Below are 16899 nucleotides of genomic sequence, written 5' to 3'. Positions count from 1 at the left end.
CCCTTACGAGTCCTAACGACAAAAGAATGAAGTGTAGACTTACTCATCGACATCTCCGCTTTCCTCGGCGTTAAACATGATTGATTTTCGGGATTACAACGTGCCAAAAGTAGTTAACATTCACACCAAGTGAAATAATAACTTTTGAGACAACCAAAACTAAATTTTAATACGTAAAGTCACAAATTTAATGAATAAAACAATACCGGCGAGTGCGATTGAAGTCAAAAGAAGGTCATAGATAAAAAATTACGGATAGTAGTCATAGATATTTTTCTTCACGATATCCACATTCCATAAATAAAGAAATCATCCAGTTCCGAAGGTTCGTAGAAAACGTATTATGTCCCTAGGTATCTACGTGACTTGAATTCACAGAACGACCAAATTGAACACGTGTGCCCGCATATGTCGCTGTAATTTGACACGCAGATGGAGGCGGCAGTTCATATTATTAGACCTTAAATATTAAGTGAATAGCTTGGCCGGCAACCGCAATAAAAAATTAGAAAGCCAACCTAGAAATACACCCATTAGTCCGCAGATTTAGCTTTAGACCCTCATAAAGTTATAAATCTGAAATGGGAAAATGTTAAGCTAGCGACCCAAGGGCAATAAAAACCTTTGCCCAAGGCTAGGCTATATTGCAATTGTTTGAAGGTCATATTGTAAAAAAATGTAATTTTAAAATAATAATAAATCTAGCGGTGAGAATGGCGATGCCAGCGCCGTGGACCCGAACAAAGTACCGAAGTGGCGTAAAGCGGAACCACGTTAGTTCCAGCACCCCACCACAGGCGTGCTACGGTCGCCGGATCGCGCGGCTGAAGAAATGATTTAACAGTTCCCAACAGTTCCAGGAGCAAACAGTCACCCTCTCGCCTCAGGAGCAGGAGGTTCCTCGTCCGCCGAGAAACCTCCTGCCCTCCCCCTTGGCATGGTGGCCGAGGCTCTTCCGCCCAGGAAGCTGCCCTCGCAGGAGTTACCATCTCGCCTCCGCCGATAAACCTCCTGCCCTCCCCCTTGGAGTGGTCGCTGAGGCTCTTCCGCCCAGGAAGCTGCCCTCTCAGAAGTTACCATCTCGCCTCCGCTGAAAAACCTCCTGCCCTCCCCCTCGGAGCGGTCGCCGAGGCTCTTCCGCGCAGGAAGCTGCCCTCTCAGGAGTCGTTGCCTGCCGACTCCGCCCTTCGGAGCCTTGGCCCAGGCTGAACTAATTTCGCCCTTCAGAACCAGCCCAAGTTGCCGCTTGTGTTATCAGTGATAAGTGCGAACGTGAAAGATCCAGCATCAACGTAAAGGGAAGTGCCTGAACAATTTTTGCATATTTATTTTGTAACGTGACCCAACTTTTAAAGACATTGAATGAACAATAATTTAAGATTAAGAAAGAGGACAATTAATTTTAAGACTTACAATTTAAGACTAGTATTAAGCCTAGATTAAGACTAAACCTTAACTTTATACATTTTTTAAATAAATTTTTAATAGTGTTATGTTAGTGTCGCCATCCATCGATTTGATGACTTCACCAATCTCCTGGGCACATCTTGAAGGGTCCGAAGTCCGAAAACAAACAGCTGACCACGGAAAAGCGTTGAAATGTGCCCGCATACCGAACCAAACTGCTGACCTATAGTTCCACACTTTTCTCCTCAGCCTCTCATTGGTTGGTCTGAGGTTAACGGGGATTGATGTCGTCACTAGGCAGTGGTCGGATATTCCTAGAGGCGCTGTGACGTCAATCTTATAACCGTGTGGCACAGTAGTTAAGAATAGGTCTAACAGATTGGAGCGGTGAGTCTGGACATCAGGAACCCTTGTAGGCTCCTGAACCAGTTGCTTTAATCCGTAGCAAATGGCAAAGGATTCCACCTGTCGGCCAGCCAATTCCGTTGGGCTTGAGAACTTCAAACATGGTTCGTTATGAACATTGAAGTCCCCCAGAATAATAAACTCGGCCGAAGGGTAGCGGGGCAAGAGATCATCAATAGTATCGCTCAAATTTTTGAGGAGTTCGGAAGTGTCTGATTCGCTATGGTTCGGTGAGCGGTATATACATGCGTAGAATCTTGCCGTACTGGCAAGATTGACGCGCACCCATATTACGTCGAATCTGGAGTTTTCCAGACTCAATAGTCGTACACAGTTGACTTCAGCTCGACTATAGAGGCAGACTCCTCCTTTGAGTCGGAACTTGCTTGTAAGAGTAAAGCCCGGGCAGTCCAGATAGGAGGAGTCTGGCGGCTCGGCTATCTGAGTTTCGGATAGGGAAAGGAGGTTGGGACGTCGGGACAAAAGATGGTGATGAACGGAATTTAAATTTGTGTGCAGGCCGCGAATGTTGGCAAAATTTACCAACAGTTTTGGCCCGCACCGGGGACGCCTGCTACTCGCCGCTGTAACGATGTTAAATTTGTTTTGTCGTATGTTAATGATTTTAAGTTTTTTTGAAGATGTGCCCAGGAGATTGGTGAAGTCATGAAATCAGCGATGGATGGCTTCATACAATCGACTACTAAAGAAACTGGTGTGGGCTCAAAGCCGTGATTCAGTCGACAATGCTCCGAAGCAGTTCGATGAAAAAACGCGGCTTACCGAGCCTACAACACATCTCGAACGCCTGAAAGTAGATCAGCATACAACAAATCGGCAAAGGAATGCAAGAGAATAATTAATAGGTCAAAATTCGAACACGACCTGCAAATCAGCAAAAAGCTGGCTGCCTGCCCGCATGGCAGCAGAGAATTCTGGTCGCTTGCGGGCTCAATAGGTCGGAATTTTTGCAAACCCAGTTTGCCACCTCTTACCAGACCTGACGGCTCACTAGCAAACACCGCCACCGAAAAGGCTAACCTATTATGGAAAATGTTTGCGGAAAACTCAACCCTCGATGACGAGGGTGCTGTTCCGCCGTCGGTTCCTCACTGCGGCTTCTATATGAAAAAGATGAGGATCCGGCATCGGGATATACTCCACGTTATACGGGGGCTCGATGTTAACGAAGCTAGTGGACCTGATGGAATACGTGTCCTGGTATTGCAGAGGTGTGCTGCGGAAATAGTTCCAGTTTTGACAAAGCTCTTCAAAATGTCCCTGAAGTGTGGCACTGTGCCCTCTGGTTGGAAAAAAGCGGTCATTCACCCTATTCCCAAGAAAGGTGACCGCTCTAACCTGGCCAAATACCGCCCCATAGCGATCACATCAGTTCTGTCCAAAGTGATGGAAGGTGTGATCAACGACAGACTGCCCACATACCTCGAGAAGAACAAAATTATCAACGACCGTCAATACGGATTCCGGCGGAACCGCTCGTGCGGTGATCTTCTCGCGTATGTGACGCATGTTTGGGGGCGGTGCCTGGAATGTCACGGTGAGACCCAAACGGTCGCACTAGACATATCCAAGGCCTTCGACCGGGTCTGGCACCGAGGACTTGTCAACAAATTGCATTCTTACGGACTTCCCGCATCCCTAGGTCGATTCAGGCGGTTGCTAACGGTTTCACCTCTTCCTCGCACACTACAAATGCTGGCGTCCCACAGGGATCGGTTCTGTCTCCGACTTTGTTTTTGGTGCACATCAATGACCTTTTGAAATGAGCACCGATTCATTGTTACGCGGATGACAGTACAGTTCATGATAGCTTTTTGTTTGACAAGCCCCCAAAGGGCACACAAACTCCAACGGCTCGGAGGGCTTTGAAGCAGAGAATGGACGGTTATCTCGAGAATATTTCCTCCTGGGGTAAAAATAATCTCGTCGAATTTAATGTTTCAAAGACCCAATCCTGTCTGATTACGTCTAAAAGGGATCCAAATGATAATCTAGTCTCCTTCAACGGAAGCAATCTTCCGAACAGGCCTTCCATTGATATGCTTGGTGTAACTATAAGTGACCAGCTCAGGTACGGGGGCTCCATCGAAGCCAGAGTAAAGTTGGCCTCTCAGAAGCTGGGCGTACTGTACAGGGCCCGCAGATACTTTAATAGTACACAACTACTGACCCTGTACAAATCGCAAGTGCGCCCTACTGTCGAATTTGGCAGCCATCTCTGGTCCGGAGCCCCTAAACACCTGAAAAAAACCCTTGACTCTGTGCAAAAACGGGCGGTCCGTTTGATAGATACCCAATCTTAACAAACTGACTGCAATCTTTAGAGCAAAGGCGTCAGGTAGGTATGCTGTTATTGTTCTATCGGTATTACAATGGAAGATGCTCTGAGGAACTAGCGTCATTGATCCCTTCGGCACCAGTGCGTAGTCGGGATACACGCCAAACGCGCGCCCAACATTTGTACACGGTTGACATTTGTCACATGAGAACGGCTCGCTTCTACGATTCGTTCTTAAGTTCAACAGCTCGGCTGTGGAACGAACTGCCGGCCTCTGTGTTTCCTCCCTCCTACAACATGGGACTCTTCAAGACCCATGTTCACTCCTTCCTCTCCACAAAAAGACCCACCACACAGCGTCCCCAAAGATGACATAGGCCCTGAGGGAAATTATTTTCTTCAGGGCCTCCTGTGTGGAGTTAATATATATAAAAAAAAGTAATTAAGTAAATTCTTTTTTTTTACTCGTTCCTCCTTTTCTTTTACATGCATAGTATTAATAGTAAACTCCCTTGAGTATAGTAATAACAAACAAGGTGTAATGATCTGACCCTTTCTAGTTCAAACTTTTTCCTTCTCTTCTTTCTACGATAAATTTTCTTTAAGTCCCATAGGTAACTTTTCCATAAGGCTTTGGTTATGTATATATCCGGGGTAGGAAGGTCCTCCCTGCCGTCTTTCAATCCCTTGCCTCTCTCTTTATTACACACCCCTTCAAATGTGTACATCCTAGTTTGTCTACGTGACGTACGACCTTGAACGTACTCATTTCACGTGACGGTTCAGTATAAAAAGGCTTCACCGAACGTTGTGTTGGTTTTTTGTTTCTCGGTTTAGAAACCTAGTTATCTATGTATGTGTGGTATCCCTTGGTTCTTTTGAGATAGAGTGAGTTGAATCCATTACCGCTGTGTTTTAAAGCCATTTTATAAACCTTATCTTCTAAGTCGCCTGCTCCCCCCAACTCGCTACGCGATTCTATCTATCGTAGGGTAATGTGAATATAATAAAGTGTTAGATTTTATATATGTGATATACATACGATAAATTTATGGTGTTAGTTGTCGGCGCCATCCAAGTATATATTTTGGGAGGGGAAGGAGAGGAAAGGAAATGAAATTTTTTCCAAGTTAAGATTGGCTCCTCCTCTTTACCAAACAAAACCGATGGATGATAATTTGAACAAGGCGATCGATATCTGCGTGTCTGGATATCACAACCGGCCGGGTCTCCCCTTGTTCCAAATCGGCAACCGTCACGCCAGAATAAAGAAAACCAGGTCTCATCACCAATTTCAGAATTGCCCCAATCTCATACACCTCCAGGAAATCTACTTTACTGAGTGTAGAAGGGGAAAGCCATGACATCCCTTGTCACTAATCTAGTCGCGAAAATGTGACACGTAAGGTCCTAAGTTACGTGCCACCTCTAGAAAACGTTGTAACTCCCTCGTCGTCGGGGATTTACATCCCTTTCTAGGTCAATAACATAGATAACACACGACAATCTTGTCGACATTTAGCCTGCTTTTTAGCGATAGGTTGTGTGCCTACCCATTCAGCCAATTATCATGTGAGATATATGTAAGGTCTACTCGAAATGCCAAATTTAGGATGAGGACTGTCTGTATTTTAATATTTGGTTCCAGTATTTATTTTATGAGGTTACTAGCACCCTCGTGTATTAGGTATGGGTAACTTCTACTGAATACCTATCCTCTCAGGTAGGTATAAACGGATAATTGGTTTGATTTTTGCATTTAATTTAAAGAGGCTGCCTACCTCTCGAAAGGTACCTGTTGAGAAAAGTTGTTCGGTTGGTAGTTTTATTTCGGAGATTACCACCTCCCTCTTTTGACTCTAGATTTGTTTTTGTGCATCCCAATTCGTAACTTAGAAAGTCAAACAATAGATGAAAAGTATTAAATTAGAAAGTCAAATAACAGAAGAAAAGTTTTCATTTTGTTCCGTCTGGTTGCATCCGATCGCTTTCAATTCGGGAGGGCATACGCTAGCAAAACTTCCCCTTTTGACTGACTGTACACCGCGCCTCTCGGCCAATATATGAAAAGGTCATTGGCCTGTCTCTCACTCACAGCTGATTGACAATCCGTCTAGGGTATTCCCTTTAATGATAACATTATTTGGGCGGCAGGTGTCGTAAACTTAGTTGTATCCGTCTTTTAAAGGGGTCCTCTGGAATTTAATAAATAATATAAAAAACTCACCCAGTTAGTTTTCTCTCATTCTCAGCGTGAAGCTTACCTGGTTACACTATATAGCTAAATCACTTTAATTTTCGACCTCCTCCCTACGCTTATAAAAGGGTAATTAAATATTCCTGTAAATAAAATTGTACCTCCCTAATCTCTGTTGGGATTCGAACCCGAGTTTATGATTTGTTTAATTCTCTGGATTTCGGTCTCCGTGGATAGAATGCCATCTCGTCAAATCAATTCCTCCCTAGCCCGATTAAAAAACCTCCTGCCTTTAAATACGTTCACTCTATTTTACAACGCAATCATTATTATTATTATTTTCATGTTTTTAAAACAAGTAATTTAGTTTGAACTACATATTTACGAAATCACGTTTAATTTAACACATTTTATATTATAATCGCGATCGCCCAACCCTTAGCGCCCCTGGGGTGATTTTTCACAAAACGGCGCTCTACAAATTATCCAATTATTATTATTGTCATTATTATTAATTGTATTCTCACTGAGTCGAACCACTTTCACTTCACACAAACACCGGTTCAATAATCTTTCACTTTAATTCAAAAACCAACAAAGCTTTCTAACACCATCTGAATTCACTAATTAACTGTAATCTCACACAACACTTCTGATTTGTATTGAATTCTCGGAGCTGTCGACGTACCCAAGTTCAAGACTCGACTGCCCGTATTTTATCCCTTTCTGTCGGAATGTGTTTACTCAAGGCCTATAATCTATCCCATGTTGCTAGTCTAGACAAAAAATTTTTAGAGCACGTTCGTTTATTATTTATCGTTTATTTATGTGGATATTCAAAACATCACAAAGGTTGGGTCAGAGTGGTATATTTATGTTTAGCTCATACAGGCACTTTTTGGAAAAAACGCATTCGGCCGCTCGCAAGCTCGTTATGTATCTCGAAGACCTGAAACAAATGATAACTTTGGTGACCGGATATCTCATCAAAATAACAGTTCAACGCACCTACAAAAAGTGATATATAGTCATGAAAAGTGATGAAATAAAAATTAGGTAACTATTTAACCTAGTTTCTGTTTCATTACTTTGAATGACTCTATATCACTTTTTAAAGGTGTGTTGAATTGTCATTTTGATAAAATATCATGGAACCGATAACTTTGACAGCCGGCCATTGTCAACCACGCCAATTAATACTCTACTCGATGTTGATTATTTCCTCCGTGGATGTCCCGTTTCAGTGTTGTGACACTATTAAGCAGATTTTACATACGAAGAAATGTACTATTGAATAAATAAAAATAACTCTTACTGCAAGTCGATTTTGCACGTTGAGTTGACAAACGTAAATAGGTATATTGCGACAGCAGAAATAAGTGGACCTAGTCTGATTTTGATTTCTCTATTTATTTCCCTTTCAGTTATACGGCTGTAAGATAAATTCTAACCTCTTAAACAATGATATAACGTTTTGAAACGTTAAGAATTTATTAATAGTACAAAGTCTTTAATCAGCAACGAGCTTAGGGCCTTTTCTGTTACAGGTTACTGGTACAGGGTGGGGCGAAAGTAATCACCCGATGTTCTTTTGCTGTAATTTAAAAAAATATGTAATTAAACTTTGGAACTGCTTGTGAAATTTGTTTATTTGATCCATTAGAATTTATTCCATTAAGTCGAGAAAATGATATCGGCCAAGTGGCCGCCGCCAGAGTTGATGACCATACGGGCCTGTTTTATGGCATTTTCCATCACTCTTGCCTTAAGGGCTTCAAGTCTGAGGTTTGTAGACATAAACCCGCGACTTCAAAAACCCCATAAAAAGAAGTCTGGAACGGTTAAATCGGTAGATTAAGCCACCCGGAAATGCTTCCTTCCGAATTCGGTTGTGGCTCGAGCAGTGTGCGCCGTTGCACCGTCCTGTTGGAACCACATATTCTCCAGTCTCAATTCATCCAATTGAGGAAGAAAAAAATTCGGTAATCGTGGCTCTGTAGCGCGCACCGTCCACAGTCGTCGTTTGGCCCGCGGCGTTCTAAAAAAAATGGCCCGATGACTCCTCCAGCATAAACAGCACACCAGGCAGTAACTTTGAGCGGATGTAATGGTCCTTCGTGGGTGATACGTGGATTTTCGGTGCCCCAGAAACGATTATTTTGTTTATTCGCGTAATAACTCACATGATAATTTTCGATGAAAAATCGTCCACCTCTTCATTGAGATTCAGGATGGCTTGAGCGTAGGTTATACGCGTTTGGCAGTCAACAGCTAACAGCTGATGCACTGTCTGCACGTTTTAAGGGAACATCTTCAAATCTTTCACCAAAATTCTACGTAAGGGCCGCCGGCTAATGCCCAATTGCGTGGCACGTCGTCTGGTCGATGTTCCGGGCTCATCTTCGACATCTTGGGCAACAGCAGCGATATTTTCAGCAGAACGGCTGCTCCGGGGGCGGCCAGCCTCGGGAACATTTCGTGTTGTCCGAGTCTCTTCAAGGCGAGTGGCCAAACGCAGCAGTGTTTGTCCAGTTGGTGTCGGACGGCCAGGAAATCTGCGACGAAATTCACGCTGCGCCAACACAACCGACGAATTGTTGCGCAAAAAATGGAAACAATTATTCCGCGTTCTTGCGGAGTAAACCGATTCGTGTTTTGTCGATTTGTATTCTGCGTTTGTTTACTTCACAAATGTCAAAACCGAATTGACATTTGTGAAGTCAACAAACGCCAATCAAATTTAATAATATAATTATTAAGTTCTGCAAGTATTTTTTGGTTTTTGATATTGTGACAGTTTGAAAATGGCCTCGAAAGCCGAAACAGATGTAACAATAACAAAAACCAAAAAATTCTTGCAGAACCTAATCATTATATTATTAAATAAATAAAAAAATGGAGTTCTGTGAATTAAACACAAAAACAATAAATAAAATGGGTCTTGACCCCCACGTTGCAGGAAGGAGAAAACACAGAGGCTGGCACATCGTTTCACAGCCGAACTCAAGATCGAGTCATAGAAACGAACGATACTAAAATAACAAGTGTCAACAAGTTGCAAATGTTGGTTTTTTTCTTGAATTTTAGACAACAGTACATCAAATTGTTCTTCCGAAATTCGCAAAAGATTGCGATAGCCTTCGGTATCTTCTAACGCCATCTTTCTGAATATAGTGTTAGAAGCACCCAATTCGTTTCTCCTTATATTCCATTTTCTAGACCAGATACGAAGTTTTTTGCGCCTTTCATATTCTAAAGTTCGTTCCGTAAAATGTCCGAAATCGTAGGGACGCACGCAGCGATAACTTCACTTGACGCCATCTTGATTAATAATATCGGTTCAAGTTAAATTGAAAGGTCTGATTAATATCTTGTTTAATTTTTGTCGTTCAACTAAAATCGCTCTGTCTGAAGGGGTGATCTGTGGCACTGTGAGTCCAATCGTGAGTGGTTTATTTATGGTGAGAGTGGTATATTTATGTTTATGGTCCAATCCATAGTGAATGTGAGTGCACTGCTTTATTTATGAATCCATATATCTATGGTCCAAACCGAAACGTCAATATCGGATCCGTGACAAACCAGATTTAGTTATAATCGGCTAAAATGTCGGCGCCCGCGAGAGATAACGAAACAATAGGAAAAGTAATTCAACAGGACTGGGCCAACAGAGAATATATTGAAGTTATTACTGGGAGTATTAAGAAAATAACAGACTTTCTGAATTCGTTCGGTGAGAAAATCAATTGAATGTTACTCATTTCCGCAATGATGAAATATTTAATTATTAGCTTACGAACCTTTTTAAAAACACATTACATATTTTCAGATTTGTCGTGTCGATCTCGACTGGCGGTTTTAAACGAGAAACTGACAGTACTCGAAAGGAGAATTGACTTCTTGGAAGCTTGTGTAAGTAATACACATTTTTTTACATTAACCACACACAGAAGGCCCTCAGGGCCTGTCATCTTTGGGGGTGCTGTGTGGGGGGTCTTGGAATAAATTCGGTTTTGGGGAGTCACTCGAATAACCGAAATTGAACTTGATTTAGACTAATTTAGGGCTGGGGAATCCGAATCTGTAGATTTTAAATAATAAACTACAAATCTGGCAAATGATATTTAATTTTCAGAATTTTCCATGCATTGATATCATTATTATATGGCAACACTTTTTATTTTTTGTTTGGCACTGCTGAAATGTCAAAGTATAAAATAGTTGTTACTTTGATTGTTTAATTCATAATTCATAGTTGAAATAATATTATATAAAACATGTTTTCAAACAATGTCGCGTACGAAACTTCAAGACCCTATAACTCAGTTAATAGTGCCGACCCCTAATTCTTTCAGATTTTGATTCCCCAGCCCTAAATTAGTCTAAATCAAGTTCAATTTCGGTTATTCGAGTGACTCCCCTAAACCGAATTTTACCCGGGGTCTTTTTTAAGGAAAGGAAGTTCTGGGTAGGTAAAGGGTTTAAGGGTTGGGTAGGAATCTAGGGATCAGTGTGAACATATCAATATATCCCTCCCACTGCGACACAAGGCGATGTGTCTAGAGACCAGTTGGAGCTACCAAACCAGCCTATTCCAATCTGACACGCTACGCAGCTGGTGGCAGGTGCATCCTGAACACACCTCACCTGATGAACCCGTGCATCCCTGCTAAATCACCAAACTTAGCTAACCACTTGGGGTGACCTATGGCAGAGGTGTTGTTTATATAATAAATGACTCCTGGGGCAGCGGTACCCAAATTGAATTTTATACAATGTAGTCATGAATTGATGTAAAAATAGGAGTACATTTACAGAATTCCGCTTCATGCTAAGCTAGTTTCACATGAACTCCATTCATATCTCGGCCCATTCATTCATTCCTAATAGGAATGTATAGCAAGCGATATAGACCAAGCCATGTGATTATAGCTCTTGTGTGAGACTAGCACTAAACGCATTTTTGAAATTACACTTCGTTTTAACTTAACTACTACAAGAAACAATTATTTACATTGGGGGATATGGAAAATCATGTACAAAATAGATTATTAGGTTCTTAGTTTGGGTTAGTTAAATAATTTATGCGGTAAATATGCAGAAAAGTAGGACACTGTTAAAAAATCATCTACTAGGGGTGTGGGATATTTTATTTATTTGTGTTTTAAATTATAAAATGTTTATAGGCCATTAGAATTCAATTTTTTATGAGTTGATACACTTCGGACGGGAAAGGTATTTCTATCCGTTCGGTCGATTGTTGCTTGGACGGGAAGGGACAACTATTTCAACAAAGGGACCTTTTATTATTGAATACCTGACACTTGATAAGCAATACGTTTGAAGATTAAAGAAATAAGTAAATTTTCAGTTAGTCATTTTATAGCTTGGGTATGCTGAGTTAGTATGTAGAAATTTGTATTAAAATATTTTCATTATTTTCAAAGATATAGCGATTTAAAAGAAATTAAAATAACACGCGCGGGACCTTTATTTTCACCCGTCGCCAGCGGTCCACCGGCGCAAAAGATACCCGCCTGAAGTGTGTTAATAGAGTTATATAAAAAAATACACTTATCCAACCTACTCTGTTATTTATAATTAAATAAATAATAAACCTTCAAAAAAGGTGATTTTTGGGTTGAATTTAATCGCCTTATAACATATAGAACTAAGCCCAAAAATTAAAAAGTTTGGCTTGAGCTTTGAACATATATTTATTACTCCAGCCATTTCAGACTCAATATTTAAAAAAAGTCAGTTCACTCTGGCTGGTTATATTATGTGACTAATCTCTTCCATTCACTTCATAAAGTGAACTAAGTACAATCTTCGAAAAAATTTCATCTGAAGAGAGTTCTATGCCATCAACATCTTCCTTATTTGCATTCCCTGAATCTTCTATTGTACCTTTTCCTTTATAATGTAATTTTTTTTTCTCTTTCTTTCTTCTCTCCTTTTTAAAATAATAGTTTATTATATTTTTTCTCGCAATTAAATATCAATGTACCTATGTCATGGTCACCCTAAATGTTTACTACATTATACTTTAATGAATTGGCTGGAATTAGATTAATAGGTACCATGCAGAGATGTGCAAAATGGGTACCCAAAACCATTTGAAATGCAAAATGGAAATGGGTCAAAACTTTTCCATTTGAAAATGCAAAATGCAAAATGGTTTTTAGAAAAGCATTTTAAATGCAAAATGCAAAATACCTATTTTCAAAATGCATTGAAAATGCAAAATGGTTTCTCAGGTTAAACAATTAAAATAATTATAGATTTTTTAAACAATTTTGTCATTTAATAATGGACATCAATGTAGAACAAACATATTACATGATGGTAAATCCAAAAACACCACGACTACAGATTATGAAACCACAAAAAATTTGCGCGGGACTAATGTTGCCAACATAAAAACATAGAAACTGCTATCTAATATATAATATTACAGCGTCATGGCTCCATGTTCAGTATTTTTTGTAATGGTATCACTCAATTGCCAGGGCTCCTACCAGGGAGCAACGTGACAAATGTAAATTATCTCTCATAGCGAGGTTGAGGACCGACTGATATTTGGGGCTTATGAAAAAAAATGAGTGGAGAAAGTAGGAAGAAGGTTGCAAAAAAGCATTTAAAATGGAAAATGCATTGAGAAAAGCATTTAAAATGCAAAATGCAAAATGGTTTTTAGAAAAGCATTTAAAATGCAAAATGGAAAATACCCATTTTGCATTTCCATTTGAAATGGATTTATTTGAAATAAAGCACATCTCTGGTACCATGTAGGTACCCAATTTGTAGAAACTTTAATGTAACAATGTTGTTCTCTTAATATATAATCTTTGTGCTATTTTTTATTCTATTTTTTTGTGCTTTGTTCTCTTAATATATAATCTTTGTGCTATTTTTTATTTTTATTATTTTGTAAAATTATTAACCTCAACACAGGCTTGTCCTAGTGAGGTTAAAAATTCTAACGTAAAAAAAGATACAATGTAAAGAAACAATAATTAAATAAACATAACGCTTCAAAAAACCGGTGATGATTTAGTGGAACATACTTTAATAGTGACACTGTCTTCTACTTTGATTGTACAATTTGATGTTCTTTAGGGTACAGTTAGGTTAAAACTGCATTGCTAAGATTGAAAGGTTTGCCTCGGAGTTGCTTAGTAGTTTAGCTTAGAGTTCACTTCATACAAGTCGACTTCATCGCAAATTCAACATATTGTAGTATCCCATTATTTATTACAAAGGGGGTTATGCTGAAGCGGGGAGGGAGGAGAAAAAAAACAGGTATGAATACGTCCGCTTGTCCACATTTTGCTTTTTAGCCTACTCTTTAATCCAACCCTACATCTCTAACCTCCTCTCTAAATTCAGTAGTCTTCTTTGTCTTGTTGCGTTAAAGTTTCTACTAGTTCGTTTCAACCATAGTGAACTAACTTTGAAAATGTGACTTTTATTGCACTTAACCTGAGAATTCCAAAATTATTTTTCAACTTATTAACCCTTAACAATAAGCGCAATCTGCTGCATTCATCAAAATTTTTATTTTTTGAAGACTGCAGTGACTAAAAACGATCTCAGTTCAAGATAAGATGTATTTATAAATACCAGTGAATATTCAAATAAGCTTACTTTCTGAATCGCTAGGAACATAAGTTTAATTGTTGTCATCTGACAATTCATTGAAATGTGACGTGGAACACTCTGAAATGCCGTAATTTCTGTTAACAGTCACGTGGGAAGCCATCTTGGATACTGAGTTGGTTTAGTGTGGCAGGGGAAATAATGGAATAATGCTTGTCTCTGATTGGTTCACAGTGCTGAAAAACTCTCTATGATTGGTCAAGCAACATAGTTCCCCCTGGCACACCTAGATTATGATTTACACAATAAAAAATAAAGAAAACACAGCAAACTACATAAACTGCGTGTTAGGCAGGCACGTTGAAGAATTTCACAGTAGTATGTTATTATTTTGAATTAGCTGCTCTTTACGAAATGACAAACGAGAACTCTTATCTCATTATTTATTTTGTTGCCAATTGAATAAAAAAATTCCATCAAAAAAAGTATATTTTGAATGTGCCCATCGCCCACGGCGGCATACAACGAAAACAATGGTTTTGTGGCCGGCACACAAAGAATTAACTCGCAAATAATTGCCATAGTTGCCCCTATAAGACATAATTAATTGGCCTATATTCAGGGCCAGCCCAGTGCAGGCGCATTCCGCTCCTCTTGCCAAGGCGCTGATAATAAAATGAAGATAGACTCGAGGAACTGAGATTTCTAACGTGATGAGAAAGGTGTGACTGTCAAAATTTTATCTGGACCTCCATTAAAGTTGCCCTGGCATCCAAGAAATCTTTACCACCAACAAAAATAAATATCTCCGTGGACACTAAAATTTTTTTTGAATAAAACACCTTTTGCATCCAATCCAAGGAAACACTTCCTTGCAAATAAAGTAGTGGATGCACGGAACAAACTTCCACAACATGTCATCGATTCTGCTAATATAAACCAACATAAAGCTTGACTGGATTCTTATTTGGAGAGAAGAAAGGATTAACTTGTTTTAAATTTAAAACAAATCAATTACTATTTTTTAATGATAAACTAATGTTTATAAGACAAGGTTTTATGCATAGCATAAAGGATAAATAATTATAAGCAATAATTAGTCGCCTGAAATATCAATACAAATTGAAAATATCTCCTGAGTAAAAATAAATGCTGACATAGCTCAGTGGTTTCAGAGCACCTGACCGGACATCAGAAGGTACGGGCTCAATTCCCGTTGGCGGTATTTATTTTTACTCGGGAGATATTTTCAATTTGATAATACAGTGTCCTTGAGGTTTTACTAGCGCGAGGCACCGTTTGGCTCATGGCTGGCCCTTTCTATATTCTATAATTATTTAAAACACAAATAAATAAAATTGCTCACATCCATACCAGATATTTGCAATTGATTTTTTAAATTACATTTATTTTTGTTGGGTAGTTTCACCTCAAATCCAAAATTAAGTTTTCTATGAAAAGGCCGTCCAGCCATTCGTCTTAATGCATACCATTAATATTTGTTATTTTTACAGGTAACCAAAGGCGAAACTTTGACATGAAACTAAAAGATGTGTCACAACTAATTTCATTCCTGTGTCCAAAAACTCAACATTCATGAAAAACCCACTTCATCCTCTCACTGAATTCACCACCATAGCTTCTGTGTTCTGACAATTAACAAAATCATCAAAATTGTTAAATCTCTTACAAGCAAATTTGAGATCCTTCAAGGAACGGACCTTGGACCATTATTATTTATAATATAATTAGTTAGCAGTTGTTCCATGAACCATTCATAACCTCCCTTTTTTTACATACATACTTTGTAAACATACAAGATGCTAGTGAAAATATTACAACAATTTATTAGAACTGAAGTAATTTATTATAGTATTATATTTTATAATATATTTAGGTTCTATTCATAACATGTACATCTAGTTTTAAGAAATCATATTTGACTTTTATACATCAAAATATATTATATCAACTATACACTGTTTTATTTACACCTTTCACAAAGTTTCATAGGTGGTTAACACTAAATAGGTTTATTTGCACTAGAAAGCAAGATGACACTTCCAATATAAATACAAAAACTGGTATGTATGACTTGTTGTTGATAGCATACTACAAATATGTGGTTATAAATTATTGAAAATAAAATTAAATCAATAACTTCCCTTTACACCACAATTTATGAATATTTTTTTGTTCAAACCTTGTTTTGCAGTTTTCTTCAGAAAATCCAAGTAAAACCCAGGTTGAAATTTAAAAAAAAAATGACAGTAATAGCGATGAGTTGTTCATGAACGAGCCGCACAATTGAGCTGGCTCTTTTTGATAAGCCGTATTTGTGTGACTCCCATCTTGTCCGACATCTGGACTTGGACATGGTACCTACACCTACTAACTACCTAGCATCTTTTTTTTTCGTGGTACGACCGGCATACCATCACCAAGAGACATACGATCATTAATATGCTCATGCTGGGAGTCGTATCAGGCGAGCACTGTATTCTCATTGTTCATATGTTCTGAGCTCACGGCTTCCATTCAATTGAGTCGATTCTTTGAGCTGTATGAAAATATGGATTCATGACTAAATAAATGAGTCATGACCACAGACATATGAATATATAGACTAGAAATTAAAGGTGAGGGGTAAAATCAACTGTTGAAGAACGAAGGGGGTAAAGCTGACTGTGATTCGTCAATAAATCAATTTGACAGTATATGGGCATCTCGCATTATAATATCACCATTTAGTTCTTAAAAGTAAAATCTGCTTTTGAATGAATAGACATTTTTACATGGGAGCGAGAATTACTCGCCACGTTATGAACAAATTTGCGAAGTCCAAATTCGGCAAAAAAAAATTTCTTCTATTTTCAGAGTCGAATATTTTGTTTATGTATTTAGTTAAGACACTTTTATAAGTGTTCATAATTTACTTCCCAGTAACAACGATGCGCACACTTGAGAATCACTACATTCGACCAGATGT

At 39.0% G+C, this 16899-nt stretch overlaps 2 protein-coding genes across 5 annotated transcripts in view; one reads left to right on the top strand and one right to left on the bottom strand.

Annotated features, from left to right (window-relative positions):
* LOC149418618 (uncharacterized) overlaps positions 1-229 on the bottom strand; it is a 54441-nt gene extending 54212 nt beyond the window's left edge. For all 4 annotated transcript variants that reach the window (XM_089638878.1, XM_089638881.1, XM_089638880.1 and 1 more), the window contains exon 1: positions 44-229. In XM_089638878.1, coding sequence (XP_089495004.1) covers positions 44-78 — 35 coding nt within the window. In that variant the 5' untranslated portion in view covers positions 79-229. The remainder of the gene's footprint in view (positions 1-43) is intronic.
* Positions 230-9853: 9624 nt separating this feature from the next.
* HSPC300 (hematopoietic stem/progenitor cell protein 300) lies at positions 9854-16678 on the top strand. Its single transcript, XM_089638594.1, has 3 exons — positions 9854-10041; positions 10138-10220; positions 15425-16678. Exons 1-3 carry the CDS (start codon positions 9915-9917, stop codon positions 15449-15451), a joined length of 237 nt encoding a protein of 78 aa, XP_089494720.1. The 5' UTR covers positions 9854-9914; the 3' UTR covers positions 15452-16678.
* Positions 16679-16899: the final 221 nt, after the last annotated feature.

The sequence above is a fragment of the Hesperophylax consimilis genome, chromosome 13 (genome assembly GCF_061612785.1).
Source record: "Hesperophylax consimilis isolate HC1 chromosome 13, BYU_Hcon_1.0, whole genome shotgun sequence".
Classification (NCBI taxonomy): domain Eukaryota; kingdom Metazoa; phylum Arthropoda; class Insecta; order Trichoptera; family Limnephilidae; genus Hesperophylax; species Hesperophylax consimilis.
The sequence above is the reverse complement of the archived record's forward strand: the minus strand, read 5'-3'. Positions and strand labels throughout refer to the sequence as shown.